General features: G+C 37.1%; 1 protein-coding gene across 7 annotated transcripts in view; it reads left to right on the forward strand.

The window, feature by feature from the left end:
* The window catches only part of LOC307185613 (uncharacterized protein), a 913,805-nt gene that overhangs the window by 226,813 nt on the left and 670,769 nt on the right, over nt 1–16,223 (forward strand). For 3 of the 7 annotated variants that reach the window (XM_079919919.1, XM_079919920.1, XM_079919921.1), the window contains exon 1: nt 16,151–16,207. The exons of the other annotated variants lie outside the window; for them this stretch is intronic. In XM_079919919.1, the coding sequence (XP_079776045.1) occupies nt 16,203–16,207 (5 nt within the window). In that variant the 5' untranslated portion in view covers nt 16,151–16,202. Of the gene's footprint in view, nt 1–16,150; nt 16,208–16,223 lie in introns of those variants that run through there. 7 annotated transcript variants of the gene reach the window in all.

Below are 16,223 nucleotides of genomic sequence, written 5' to 3' on the forward strand. Positions count from 1 at the left end.
ATAGACTCTTATATTCCTGTGACATACATAAAGAAAGCACCAAACCCTGACTGTACCTGCATATCATCTGCTGACCTGAAAGTAAAGATTTCCTGGTATTGAAGCAGATGTCTGATGAGACAGCTTTCCCAAGATATCTCGACCAGGCCTGTTGGAAGTTTGCCACCAAACCTTTGATGATGACATAATGCTTTAAATGATCTCTAATATCTGTGATCTTTATAATATATGAACTCTAGATAAAAAGTGCCTGAGTGTTCTTCCTCCTTGTTACTCAAATGTGAACTCAGTAGGTTTCCAATCTGTGTACTTTCTCTGTGCTGTGAGACACTATACCTAGCAAAGATTCTTCCTGGCATTGAGGGGCAAAACCCAGAAAACCTGACAATTGATCAGAGATGCTTTTATAAAAAGATCTTGATCAAAAGGGGAAAATGGAAAAAATTAATAAAGAGAAACCACAACTGAATAGAGTCAGGAGACCAGAAGGGGAGCTCTCACACCCTATGATCAAGCAGGGCCCAACAGGGAGAAGAAAGATTCCTCTTCTTTCCTGTCAAGGACTCAACCAATGAAAAGCCATGAGCTTTTTGTTTACTTAACCCTCCCAACTTCCTTTTCTCTTCTATAAAAGTGTTCTCCTTCCTTTATGTGTGGGAACTTTCTTGTGGCTCATGCTTGTAGGCCCCAAGTTGCATTTCTCTGCTGATCCCAAATAAACCCATGTTAGCTGGAGAGATATCTGGCAGTCTGTTTTATGTCAACAACTCATACATTCAGCACCTACAGTTCTTTTTCCTGAATGAGACAGGCATCTCAAACTCCTGATGTCCAAAACTGAGTTCAGGGTATTAAACTCTAAGTCTGCTATTTTAGTATTTCCCAGGTCAGTAAAAGCACAGCACCTCAATTCATTTGCCTATCTATTCATTCAACAAATATCTATTGTGTGCCTTCAATGTCTGTATCTTTTAATTCCCTTCCTGTATTTTGCCCCCTAGCCCCTTATCACTGGTTATCACTAGTTTGTTCCTTGTATCTGTGAGTCTGTTTCTGTTTTGTTATATTCATTTGTTTTATTTTTTTAGATTCCACGTGTAAGTGAAAACATATGGTATTTGTTCTCTGTCTGACTTAACTTCACTAAGCATACCATCCAGATCCATCCATGTTGCTGCAAATGGGAAAAATTTCATTCTTTTTTATGGCTGAGTAATATTCCATTGTATGCATGTATCATTTTCTTTATCCATTTATCTGTTGATGGACACCTAGTTTGCTTCCATATCTTGACTAAGTAATGCTGCTGTGAACATTGGAGTGCATATATCTTTTTGAATTAGTGTTTTCAGTTTCTTCAGATATATACTCAACTGTGGAATGGTTGAATCTTATGGTAGTTCTATTTTTAGTTTTTAAGGAACCTTCATACTGTTTTCCATAGTGGCTGTACCAACTTACATTCCCACCAGCAGTGTGTGTCAGGATTCCCTTTTCTCTACACCCTCAGCAACATTTATCGTTTGTTGTCTTTTTGATGATAGCCATACTGACAGGTGTGATGTGATATTTCATTTTGGTTTTTATTTGCCATTCTCTGATTGTTAGCTATGTTCATCATCTTTTCATGAGTCTTTTTGCCATTTCTATGTCTTCTTTGGAAAAATGGCCATTCAGGCCTTCTGCCCATATTTTAATTGGTTTACTTGTTTTTTTGATATTGAGTTTTATGAACTGTTTATATATTTTGGATATTAACCCCTTATCCGTCATCTTATTTGCATTCAGTAGGCTGTGTTTTCATTTTTTCAGTGTTTCGTTTGCACTGCAGAAACATTTAAATTTACTTAGGTCCCATTTGTTTAGTTTTGCTTTTGTTTCTCTTGCCTGAGGAGACATCTGAAAAAATATTGGCAAGATACATGTCAGAGAGAGTACTACCAATGTTTTCTTCCAAGAGTGTTATGGTTTCTGGTCTTACGTTTATATCCTTAATGAATTTTGTGTTTATTTTTGTATATGGTGTGAGAAAATGTTCTAATTTCATTCTTTTACATGTAGCTGTTCAGTTTTCCCAGCATCACTTATCAAAGAGGCTGTCTTTTCCCCTCTGTTTTTGCCTTCTTTGTCATATATTAATTGAATATATGTGCATGGGTTTATTTCTGGGCTCTCTATTTTGTTCCATTGATCTGGGTTTGTTTTGTGCCAATATCATACTGTCTTCATGACTATAGCTTTGTAATATAATCTGAAGTTATGGAGTGTGATACCTCCATCTGTGCTCTTTTTTCCTCAAGATTGCTTTGTCTATTTGGGGTCTTTATGATTCCATGGAAATCTTAGGATTGTATCTTCTGTTCTGTGAAAAATGTCAGAGGTATTTTAATAGGAATTGCATTGATTCTGTAGATTGCCATGGATAATATGGTAATTTTAACAGCATTAATTTATCCAATCCATGTGTCCTCAGTTTCCTTCATCAGTGTCTTATGATATTCAGAGTATAAGTCTTTCACCTCCTTCATTCAGTTTATTCCTAGTTATTTTGTTCTTTTTGATGTGATTGTAAATGGGATTGTTTTCTTGCTTTCTCTTTATGGTAGTTCATTATTAGAGTATAGAGATGCAACAGATTTCTGTATGTGAATCTTGTATTCTACAAATTTATTGAATTCATTTATTCTAATAGGGTTTTTGGTGTACACTTTAGGGTTTTCTGTATATACTGTCATGTCATCTGTAAATAGTGACAGTTTTACTTGTTTACTTCCAATTTGGATGGCTTTTATTTCCTTTTCTTGCCCGATGGCTGTGGCTAAGACTTGCAATACTACATTACATAGAAATGATGAGAGTAGGCATCCTTGTCTTGTACATGATTTTAGAGGAAAAGTTTTCTGCTTTTCACCATTGAGTATGATATTTGCTGTGGGTTTGTCATAAATGTCCTTTATTAGGTTGAGATATATTCCCTGTATACCAACTTTGTTAAAATTTTTATCATGAAGGGATGTTGAATTTTCTAAATGCTTTTTCTCCATCTGTTGAGATGATCATGTGTTTTTTATCCTTTATTTTGTTAATGTGGTGTATCACATTGATTGATATGTGGATATTGAACCATACATGCATCCCTTGGATAAATCCCAGTTGATCATGGTGTATGATCCTTTTTATATATCATTGAATTCAGTTTGCCAATTATTTTATTTTTATTTATTTATTTATTTATTTATTTTTGCGGTACGCGGGCCTCTCACTGTTGTGGCCTCTCCTGTTGCGGAGCACAGGCTCCGGACGCGCAGGCTCAGTGGCCATGGCTCATGGGCCCAGCCGCTCCGCAGCATGTGGGATCTTCCCAGACAGGGGCACAAACCCGTGTCCCCTGCATCGGCAGGCAGACTCTCAACCACTGCGCCACCAGGGAAGCCCGGTCTGCCAATATTTTATTGGGGATTTTTACATCTGTATTCATCAGATATTGGTCTGTGATTTTCTTTTTTTCTAGTGTCTTTGTCTGGTTTTGGTATCAGGGTAATGGTGGCCTTGTAGAATGAATTTGGAAGTGTTGCATCCTCTTCAGTTTTTTGGAATAGCTTGAGAAGGATAGGTTTTAACTATTTTTTAATGTTTTGTACAATCCCCTTGGAAGCCATCTGGTCTTGGATTTTTGTTTGTTGGGAGTTTTTTGATTTCTGATTCTATTTCAGTACTTTTAATCAGTCTGTTTGCATCAGCTATTTCTTCCTGATTCAGTCTTGGAAGATTGTATGTTTCTAGGAATTATCCATTTCTTCTAGGTTGTCCAATCTTTTGACCTATAACTGTTCATAGTATTCTTTTACGATTGTTTGTATCTTTGTGATACCAGTTGTAATTTCTTCTCTTGGATTTCTTATTTTGTTTATTTGGATCCTCTCTCTTTTTTCCTTAATGAGCCCAGCTAAAGGGTTATCAATTTTGTCTTTTCAAAAGATCAACTCTTGGTTTCATTGATCATTTATGTTTTTTTGCCTCTGTTTTATGTATTTCCTCTCTGATCTGTATGATTTTCATCTTTCTGCTTACTTTGACCTTTTTTTAAAATTAATTTATTTTTTATTTGTTTATTTTTGGCTGCATTGGGTCTTCGTTGCTGCACGCAGGCTTTCTCTAGTTGTGGTGAGCGGGGGCTACTCTTTGTTGTGGTGCGTGTGCTTCTCATTGTGGTGGCTTCTCTCGTTGCAGAGCATGGGCTCTAGGTGTGCAGGCTCAGTAGTTGTGGCACGCGGGCTCAGTAGTTGTGGCTCGTGGGCTCTAGAGCACAGGCTCAGTAGTTGTGGTGCACAGGCTTAGTTGCTCCACTAAGACTGTGGGATCTTCCCGGACCAGGGATTGAACCCTTGTCTCCTGCATCAGCAGGTGGATTCTTAACCACTGCGGCACCAGGGAAGTCCTACTTTGACCTTCTTTTCCTTCTGATTTTTATTTCTGATTCCTTTAGGTGACAGGGTAAGTTGCTTCTTTGTGATTTTTTTTATTTCTTGAGGTGAGCTTGTATTGCAATAATCTTCCCTATTAGAGCTGCTTTTGCTGTGCCCCACAGATTTGGGAAAGTTATTTTTTTATTTTTCTTTTTCTCAAGGTATTTTCTGATTGCTTCTTTAATTCCTTCGTTGACCCATTTATTTTTTATTAACTTGTTGTTTAGTCTCCACATGTTTGTGTTTTCTCCATTTTTCCTCCTGTAATTGAGTTCTAGTTTTATACCATTATAGTTGTAAAAGATGCTTGATATAATTTCTAAACTTTTAAATTTGTTGAGACTTGTTTTGTGGCCTAGTATGTGATTTATCCTGGAGAATGTTCCATGTGCACTTGAAAACAACATGTGTTCTGCTGCTTTTGGATAGAATGTTCTGTATATATCTATTAAGTTCATCTTATTTAATGTGTCATATAAGGTCCTTGTTTCCTTACTGATTTTCCTTCTAGATAATCTGTCCATTGATGTAAGTGGGGTGTTAAATTTCCCTACTATTATTGTGTTACTGTCAATTTCTCCGTTTGTTTGTTAGTATTTGCTTTATGTATTTAGCTATTCTTATTATTAGGTACATATATGTTTATATATGTATATCCCTTGCTTGTATTGATACCTTTATTAATATATATTGCCCTTCTTTGTCTTGTTATAGATTTCGTTTTAAAATATACTTCGTCTGATACAAGTTCTGCTACACCAGCCTTCTTTTCGTTTTCATTTGCATGAAATATCTTTTTCCATCCCCTCATGTTCAGTCTGTATGTCTTTAGCTCTAAAGTGAGTCTCTTGTAGGCAGCAGATAGATGGGAGTTTTTAAAATCCAATCAGCCACACTATGCCTTTTGATTGGAGCATTTAGTCCATTGACATTTAAAGTGATTATTGATAGGTATGCACTTATTGCTATTTTATTACTTGTTTTCTGGTTGTTGTTGTAGTTTTACTCTGTTCTTTTTCCTTTTGTGTCTTTTACTATGGTTAAATGACTTTTTTGTGTGTGTTTTGTTTGTGTTCTTTTCCCTTTAGTTTTTGTGTATCTATTGTAGCTTCTTGATTTGTAATTATCATGGAGTTCATATGTGTTGACCTATATCTGTGTATACTTGTTTTAACCTGATAGTCATTTAAGTTCAAACACATTCTAAAAGACCTACGTTTTCATTTTACCCCTGTTCCCCATATTTTGTGTTTTTGGTGTCATATTTTACATTTTCATGTCTATCCCTTAACTGCTTATTGTAGTTATAGTTTAATTTTATAATTTTTGTCTTTTAAGCTTCATAGTGGCTTATTTTAGTGCTTAATCCACAGCCTTTACTGTACCTTTGCCTTTACCTGTGGGATTTTTCTCTCCTGTAATTAAAAATTTTTTTGTTGTAGTCTTGTCTTTTTCACTTAAAGAAGACCATTTAACACTTCTTGTAAGGTCAGTTTAGTATTGATGAACTGTTTCAGATTTTGGTTGTCTGAGAATCTCTTTATCTCTCCTTCAATTCTGAATGTTAACCTTGTTGAGTAGGGTATCCTAGGTTATAGGTTCTTCCCTTTCAGTACTTTAAATATATTATGTCACTCCCTTCTGGCATGCAAAGTTTCTGCAGAAAAATTAGCTAATGCCTCTTTGTTTTTCTCTTGCTGGTTTAAAAATTCTCTCTTTATTATTTACTTTTGCCGTTTAAATTATGATATGTTTTTTTGTGGATCTCTTAGGGTTCATCTTGTTTGGGACTCTGTATTTCTTGTATCTTGAAATCTTTTTCCTTCTTTAGGTTTGGGAAGTTTTCATCCATAATTTCATCATATACATTTTCTACCTTTTTCTCTCTCTCTTCTCCTTCTGGGGCCCCTATAATGCAAATGTTAGTATGCTTGACGTTGTCTCAGAGATCCATTAAACTATCCTTATTTTTTAAGATTTGTTTTCCTTTTTGCTGTTATGACTGGGTGATTTTTATTATTCTACCTTTCAGATTGCTTATGCATTCTTGTATATCACCTAATTTGTTGTTGATTCCTTCTAGTATGATTTTAATTTCACTTACTGTATTTTTCAGCTCTGACTGTTTCTTTTATATTTTCAAGTTTTTTATTAATATTCTAACTTTGTTCATATTTTCTTTTACCATGTTTATTTGGCTTTCTTATTACTATTGATTTAAATTCTTTATCAGGTAAATTATTTATCTCCATTTTATTAGAGCTTTTTTCCAGTTCTTTTTTTCTTGTTCTGTTGTTTGAAACATATTCCTTTCTTTTATCGTTTTGTTTAACTTTCTCTATGAAATTAGGTGAAGCACTTACCTGTCCTGGTCTTGAAGGTGTGTCCTTGCGTGAGAGTGTCCCTGTGCAGTCTGCACGTGCACATTGGCTTTGTTGAGAGAGCTGGATCTGAAGCGAGCATAGGCTGTGTCTTCCCCCTGGGTGTGCTGGTGAGGGGAAGATAGAGCTGGAGTTGGAGAGACTAGAGTCAAACCAGGTGCGAGCCAGGGTTTCTCCTATGCAAAATGGCCAATCTGGCTCTATTGGGGATAGGGTTAGGGCCAAAGAGCTGGAGCAGGAGCCCTGGTAGAGTTGTGTTTCTCTTGGGTGTGATTGTAGCCTCCACCTTGCTTGGGTCTGAGGGCTTGGGACTGTACTTCTGTGCTGGTTTCACTTTTTCCTCTGGTGTGCACACCTTGGTTAGAAGCTGGATCAAGGTCGGGGGGTTGGTGCCACACTACTGAGCTGGTTTTGCTCCCACTAGCAATTACAGTCTTTACCATGGAGCTAGTTTCAGTCCTTCCAAGTGTGAGCAGGGATACACTTGCTGGCAGCTGCTGCCCCTGCCCTGGTCAGAAGCGGGGCTGGGGTCTGAGTTAGCTCTGTTCCCTGTAAGGTGCATACTCATTGGCAATAGCAGCCTTTGCCCTCGTGGAGAGAAGTGCTGAAACGAGGGCCTGGAGCAGGAGCCTAGTGAGGGCTGGGGCAGCACATGTCTGGGGAGTCCTAACAAACTTACCAGAGCCCCAGGCAAAAATGTGGCCCAAAATGGCAAATAGGCAATCCAGAAGTTCACACATGCCCTAGTGGAAGTCAAAGAAGGAAGAGTTCTGATGGACTCGCAGATTCCTGGGGTCGAGTTTGGAGGGCATCTAAGCTGGTAGACCTCACAGTTAGAGGCCATGTTAGGGACTACAGCATTATCAGGTGCTAGCACTCATCCTGAGGAAATGGGTAATCGTGTAGTATCAGGAGGAAACAGAGGGATCAGAAGCCAATACCCAAAGACCAAGCAGGGTGAGGCTGTACAGTTGAGGCCAGCACGGATCCAGAAAATGAGAATCTGTTCCTTTACTGCCAGGATGCTGTACCCAGATACCATCCCAGGGAAGAAGAGTAGATGGGAGAGATCCCACAACAGGGAAGCATAGTCTTGAGGAGGGGTTTGAACTTTGAACTGGCTGAGTTTATATCCTGAATTAACTGGCACACCAAACCAAAAGTGTAGGGGCTGCTTTGTGTAATGTAATGATTAAGATATTGGTTCTAGAGCCAACTTGACTGGACTTGAGTTCCAGATCTGCCCCTCAGGAGTGATGAACTTTGCATAAGACTATTTATTTCTCTTTTCCTCAGTTTTTTCATTTGTTATGAGAATTAAATATATTAATGTTGTAAAATGCTCAGAATGCCACATTAGTGTCAGGTTACCTTAAAGACATGCAGGAAGACTGTAGGGGGAAGTCAATATAGATTTTTCTGAACCGAGATATGATTATTTCTGTAAAGTTTGGCTAGGCCAATTCACATTCTGCCATGGGCCAAGAGCTCTTTCTGGAGGTCACTGCTCTTCCTGTGAAGAATAAATGCGACATAGGTAACTGAATGCAACTGACTAAATTTCTAGTTAATCTTCTCATACTGACTTACGCCTCTAGGTGCTGAATTAGAAATCCAAGAACAGTCAAATTTCCTCTGAAATTTTGCAATTAACTCCCCTTAGAAGATGGATTATATATTACTCATGTGTTTGATGGTGTACTTTTATTCCTTTCATTCACCATGACATGCACTGCTGTTGTTTCTTGTCCTAAACTTATCATCTTCTGGCATGATGAGAAGACATGGAGATTGTTCTGTTTAACCAGCATTGTTGAGCAGCTTCTAGTTTGTCAGGCATTGTGCTGAACTCTAATGTGGGCTCTGGGTATCTCAAAATGAAAAGGAGCTCACCTGCTAAAGCACAGCTCAGTGAAGCATTGTGAGTTTTATAATATGGGGCCATGCTAACTAACATTGGGTGGAAAGTGCATGTGTGTGGATTGGTGGGGGTGGGGGTCTCTCTCTGTTTTATCTTATTGTGTGTAACCTATTAGTGTTTTTCCATATTCCCCTATTTTTTTTTTTTCTGTTTTGGGATCACATTTTCCAGTTTCGCTAATGTTTGTAAATTGCCTAGCATTCCTAAATTTTTCTAAAATTTGACCGATAGAAATGACCCTAAAGAAGCTCTATTCCTGTCCACTAACTTGGAGATCCCACTCTCATCTCTTTTCTGTTTCATTTCCCACCATTGAATTCAAATTCTGAGAACGGGCAGAGGCCCCGGGTTTTGAAGAAATCTTGGAATAGTCTTTAACATAACAGAAACTTAAGGCACTATGATATCCCTTAATACAATGCCCTGCATATTTCATTTTTCTTTAATTGACTCTTACTTCTTTTAAGGAGATATATTAGGAACATAATTTCCAAAACCTTCACTATGTAGAGACAAACATGTGGCTAGTCCTGATGATGTCCCAGGGAGACTTGGGGCCAATTCTTTGAGATCCAAGGTCTCAGAGATCTCATTTCATCTGTGCCCATGCTTGAGCACCCCTCTCCTATTGCTGAGGGCTTGTTATTATACGTAAAGTAGATTCACATTGACTGGTGTTCAGGAGGACTCTTTCCTTTCACTGCTGGTAGACTTTGTCCAAGTCCTTGCAGGGCCATAGCTGTATTGGATTGTACTGTTTTATTAAGATCCTTATAAAACTTATGCTGATTGCAAGGAAGGCAACCTAGATCCTCTATTTACTATTTCAGGTTGATCATTCTCAATCACCTACCTACTTTCCAAATAACTGATGAGATACTTATCAAGATCTTGTTTTCAGATAGAAACACCTATTTCCACGACTGAGCAAATATAAGAAGCTGCTTCATTCAGTTTTTCAGCAATTTGAATCAATCTTTTTTTTCTTAAATGGTAAACAAGCAAACCTTTTTTTTCCTCAAAATTTTTTCCTTTTTACATGGCACTTACATTGAGGATTTTTAGGGTGATCACCACAAGGAAAAAATGATTTCAAAATCTATTTTGGTGACTGAGAGGGCACAAATGAGAGGAGAAAACAATCAACTGCATTTTTGTTTTGTCAGGGAACAAGGGAGTTCTATTAATAAGCACTTCAGTAAATCTATCAGTTGAAGAATATGACTGTGTGATGTTGTGCCCCTGTCTTGTGCAGCGGTGCTATCTGAACAGATTGAATCTCAAAATCATGGGGACAGGGTCAAGCTAAATTTAAATGTAAGATACCTAAAGGTCTGCCCATCAATTTACTGGGAATGTAGGAGTTTGGAGTAAATTTAGATTTCTCTGCTCACAGCTTTTTATTATTTCAGTTATGTATTGCATAAGGTAATGTTGTATATCTATAAAATGAGGAGACTAGAAGATCTTTGAAGATTCAGGTTTAAGATGCTGTATTTCCATGATTCTTTAACCTTTGAAGGAATTAGAGAAAACAACTGTGATGCAAACTGTACTTCTGTCACTTTAGACTTGTAGAATGTCACAGCTTGAAGTGATTTTTTTTTTTTTTTGCGGTACGTGGGCCTCTCACTGCTGTGGCCTCTCCTGTTGCGGAGCACAGGCTCCGGACGCGCAGGCTCAGCAGCCATGGCTCATGGGCCCAGCCGCTCCGTGGCATGTGGGATCTTCCCGGACCGGGGCACGAACCCGTGTCCCCTGCATCGGCAGGCAGACTTTCAACCACTGTGCCACCAGGGAAGCCCTTGAAGTGATTTTTATATCTGATATCTTCTTTTTAGCCCAGGGTGTGTTGCTATTTAAATGACCTTGGATTCATGGGTTATACTCTACTGATAAAATTGTATATCACTGGAGACTTCACAGCTCTTCCTAGCAGCACATCCCAGTGCCTCATAAATCTTAAGGTAAGGGAGTTTTCCTTATGGCCAAGGTTTTAGTGCCTTTGAACGTATTGCCATTACCTATACTTTTTGGAAGTCCCAAAGCCCTTTTGAAAAAACATAAAAAGTTGTGTTCTTTTTGTTGTTGTTGTTATTCTTGTGCATGCTCTATTAAGATAACACAGTTCACTTCAAAGCATTAAAATATATTGTCAAACGTCTGAATCTTAACATTTTATACTAGTTTACTAAATGACTAGAAGTTATATTTGCCTTCTGTTTTGTTTTTCAAAAATTTACTTTTCTTTTTTGATCCCTTTTTGAACTCCTATGTCCCTGACTAAATGTGAAGTTAACTGTGAGTTCTGAACCAAGGCAGCTTTTAGGGATGGATAGTTTAATAAAGAAAATGAGAAATTTATTAGCACTTATGACTGAAGGCCTGTGGGATTCTTGTTTTGGTTCATATGAGTCTATTTTACAGTGGTAAGAATTATAAATAATGATTTTACCTGTAAATTTAAGGAAAATATGCTTTTGATGGGCTTGTTAGGTGACACCTAGAAAAGCTGTAAGCATGTACTGAGCTATAACAGGCAGCCTTCACTATGTCCACACCATTGCCCATTACTTCTTTCCCTTTTCTTGCTGGACTATAGGGTTGCTCCTCATACTACTTCCTCATTCTTTTTCTGGTATAATGAATAGCATATGGCAGATACCAGCTTCACTCAAGTTTCAGTGTTTCATTGCAGCTGAAGTGACTTGCCAGATTTTCTAGTTTGTCTGTTGCTCTTATAGTCACTTTTACATTCTTCTTCCTGCTTCACAAGTAGAAAAGATGCACTAATGGATGCCAACATTGGCACTCATAGATCAGGTATTGGACTGGGGACGCCTTTCATGAGCAGTTTTTACTTCCCTCTCTCCTGATTCAGTTCAGGCAAGAGAATTTGAGCAAGAGCCAGGACATGTGGCAGCCTTTAAGTTTCTTCCAAATTTTATGAGCTCAGAATCTAATGTGGAGTCCACCCTTCTATCACTGGCCTTGACATCATAGAATTTACACTACCACTCTGCCCTTGAAACTTGGAAATTGCCTATTATCCAGGTCATTGGAGGAGTTTGCTTATTGATTCTGAAGCTGCTATTTGGTAACAATTCAAAGTGTAATGTAGAGACCTCATCTCCCAAATCCTCTCTTGTGTGCTCTCTCCTATACAGCAGGGTGTAATTTTGCTTGTGGTATATGTAAGCACCTTTTCCCAGCATGCCCTCATCTAAACATGCCTTTCCTTGTGCCAGACACTATTATGCTCTATCAATTTATTATTCTCAAGGCTTTAGTTATGTCACTGTGCCAGGTATGCCTAATTTTTTGTTCATCTAAAATAGCATTATGTTATTATAAATAGAATGCACATTTGGAGATGGAAATACACTATTCATTAGGTGTACCAGTACAGACCATTGGCCTCTGGCCATGCTCCTCTAATGGTGTAATTTCCATACCCCAGGGGATACGGTTATGTATCCTCTCTTTATTTTGAAGGCTATAATTGTAAACACATGTCTTGACTGGATACCTTATATCAATAGCCTTCATCGACTCTGCCAGAAGAGTGAACAGTGTAATGCAACATCAAAGGAAACCCAAAGAAACGTTGTTTTATTATTTGAGATATATTTGGGCTGGGCTCATAGTAGCTTATTGCTAGATTTGAAAATCAAACATTAGGCTAAGGCTGAGCGGTTTTAGGGGAGCAACCTTAGTACCAAACAGATGAGATAAAAAATGTTAGAGTAAAAAGAGTTCATTGTAGCAATCTGCATGGCAAAACAACCAAATCTAACATAATACATAAGTCAGAGGCTGTTATCAGTTACATGCCTTTAGTTTATTTACTTTATAATTTTCCGGATATGTCTGGAATAATTTGTGAATTTTCAGTGAAAAAGTTCCTCCGGTTTCTCTATTTACTTTCATTTAGAGGGCATCATTTGTGAACCTGTGGCCTGGTTATAGTCAATAAAAACTAGTTACAAGTAAACAAATAAACACCAAATTCTCTAGTGGCCACTTGGCTTGGAGCATGAGTTTTAAAAGTTAATTGATGGTTGATCACTCTTGGATATTGTTAGTCTTCCTTCATGTATAAACGTTCTCTTAAACAAAACCCTATTAAATTATTTTCTTAAGGGAAAAAAATATATTTACAGTGAGTAGTAAAAACTGAAATATTTATTTTGCCTTTTCCTAGAAATCAGTGATTCTGCCTTCTTTTTTTTGTATTATAAATTCTTCTATTAGTTAATGAGGCTGTGCCAAAACAATTAAAATTTTGAGAAAAATTTTCTGAATTTTATAATTCTCATCACAAAAATCTAAAGTCTGTTTTTGGAGTTGTATTTATTTTTATGGAGTGTTCTTGTAGAATTCCAGTGAATTTGCTATACCCTATGGGAGTCCAGTTTCTGAGCTGTAGGGAGGTGCTGTGGGAACCTTTCTAACAGTAATGCGGAAGTTAGAGTTTAATGGCATAAGGACAATCATGTCGAAGAAGGTGGGTTTAGCGCCTTCTTTATTGGTAGGAGAACGGCAGACATCATGAGCCTTTGTTCAAAGGACACATTTGTGTCAGCTGGCCATACTGTGCTAGCAAAGGAGGCTGAAACCTTATTCCCCACCTTCCACCCTAGGATCAGTACATATTGTTCAAGAAAGGTCTCCTTTAACCAAGAGGAAGGCTTTTTTTTTTTTAGTATGGAAAATGACTTTAGAATGACTGACATTTACCAACTAAAATGCTCTATTTTCCCAAATGTTTAATAATGTGTTTTTTACTGATATAAAGACAGGCTGAGTGACAAAAGCTTCTGTAAGAATTTTATCACATTGTGCCTAAAAAAGAGGATGCACTTATAATTTAGTTATAATAGGGAATCAGTATTTAAAAAATCTAAGTGTTTCTGAGGGAAGTTTAGGGGGATTCACACTGTGATTAAATTTGTGGCATTAATACACCCAGCAAAACTTATAAGTTCTTGCAGCAATGTTCCTTACATTTTTCATGTTATGGCACCCACATAAAATTGTATTATCTCTATGCTACATTAGAATAAACAGACAAAGCTACTAAGATCAAAGACTGGGGTGAATTACTGCCCACTTCCCCTAAGAATTACGGGACTGATATATGTGTGTGCCCTTAGATTGTACATTTCTTTCTGTCCTTCCTTCTTTTCTTTCCTTAATGTAACTTATTTCAGAAGAGTAGGAAAAAGAAGATATATTTTTTACTCTTGATTTTCCCATTGATTTCAAGGAGTATAAATTCAGACAAATTATTCACAATTTCAGACCTTCTGTTTCAATTAATAGGCGTTCTGTTGTTTTAAAAAGTAGAACTTATTTCTTTAAAACCAAATCTAACCATGCTCTGTTGAGCCCACAATGCCTAACAGAATACCATTGGCCTGATTAATATTCACACCATAGAAAGAGATGTTGAAAATAGCACAGATAAACCAAAAGTTGGAAATGAAAATAATGTGCCAAAAAGTTTGCAGCAAATTCCTGCTTCACTTGCTCCAATTTTAATTGACGAAATTTTAATTTAATTGATTTATTTTGATATTTAAAAAAATAATCATAAACAATTTATTTTCAGCTAAGTTTCAGAGACAGGTGACTTTGAACCTTGCATTTTATTATATTAATTCCAATGTGTTGTTCTTATAGATATTTGAAATCCCCCCCTTTTCATTTTTTAAAATTTCTTTTCCTTCTTTACTCCCTCACTCCCTCCTAATCTCCTTTTCTTCCTCCCTTTCTTTTTTTCTTTCTTTTTCACGTAAAGAGCTTCTGAATTTTTAAGTCAGTTCCTAAAGACAAGAGCAGAAGCCTAGCATTTGAGATGTGGTATGTGCAGGAGAATCATAAATGTGGCAGTTTTTATGTTTCTTTTCATTTTTATTCTTTTTGGTTTTTTATTGCAGAAAGTTGAAAAATATTGGGTTCATTAAGGATACTTTCATTTGTTTACCTTGTGTTGTAATAAAAAAATTCGTAAAGATGGAAAGCCATTCAAAAAACGGAGTTTTATTTAGATTATGAATCAGGTTAATGTTTTCAGTGTATGTTTTAATTAGAAAGTGTAACCCTTGGACACAGTTTGGATTCATTCAGTTCAGTTCTTCAAACATTTTACATTTAGCAACCTCGAAAAGTTATTATTCATTTATTTGATTTATAAAATGCATTCATCACCTTGGCCCCTGGGTGTATTTACAACCGTGATGCAAATTTATTTAATACAGCATTGGTTGATTCTTTTCCAGCAAGTAGATTTCCTCACCTCCCTCCTGTAGCCACCATGATTCAGGAGAATAGCCAGTTGGAACAGATGAACCATGCAACTGGGTTTTAAAGGAGAAATTTAAATTGTTGTTATACCTCAAGAGGAAATGAGTCTGTGAAAAATATCTTTCTCTTGCTGGTCAGGTGGGTGGATTCTCCAACAAGCATGTACTACTTGGCCTAAACAGCTAAGGTTATGCATCCCTCATCCCCCTGAAGAAGAGCCAGGGCAGCAAAAAATAAATTTTGTAATACTTCACTTACATATTAGGCTGCCAAGAAACACTGCAGTGCAAGTGGCATGAGCCCTGCACAGCCAAGGTCTTTCAAATGTTGCTTTAAAAAATATTTTTTTTTCAGACATCAAGTTCTGGTGAATGCAGGATAATGTGAGGTTAAATGTACATAACTGGAGTCATCTTGCTTTGGTTTAAATCCAGGTCTTTTATAAGGCTTTTCTTCCGTAAAATGAGGATAAAATAGCACCTAATTCACTGGAGTGTTGTGTGGATTCAATGAGATAGTGCATACAAAGTGTCTCTAACAGAAATGCCATATAGGAAGAGCTCAATAAATGTTGGGTTGTAGCTTTTCATGGAATTTATAATTAGAGAGTTGTCTGCCTTGGAGGAGGCCTAAATGACCAGTTTTGGGACACTATAACCTACATTAAAATAAAAATAATATGCTTCCGTCATTGAAATGTTTTCCCTTACTGGTGAATATTGATGAAAAGTTTCTGGATAAACTCATTGTGGAACTACCAACATAAAATGACCTGATTGTCATGAAGATTGTAACACAGTGTTGACAATGATGTTGACATAACATGAACATAAAATCTCTGGGCCACACAGTATCGGTGAGTAATGCTGATCACCCTCATAAGCCATTTGCATCATCTCTATCTACCCAATAAGAGATGAAATACATTTTATGTATAAGCAAAAGTTTTCACTGCAGCACTGTTTACAATAGGCAAGACGTAGAAACAACCTAAATGTCTATCAACAGGTGAATGGATAAAGAAGATTTGGTACATATATACAATGGAATATTACTCAGCCATTGAAAAGAATGAAATAATGCCATTTGCAGCAACATGGATGGGCCTGGAAATTATCATAGTGAATGAAGTAAGTCAGACAGAGA

Source organism: Stenella coeruleoalba (genome assembly GCF_951394435.1).
Source record: "Stenella coeruleoalba genome assembly, chromosome: 4".
NCBI classification, from domain to species: domain Eukaryota; kingdom Metazoa; phylum Chordata; class Mammalia; order Artiodactyla; family Delphinidae; genus Stenella; species Stenella coeruleoalba.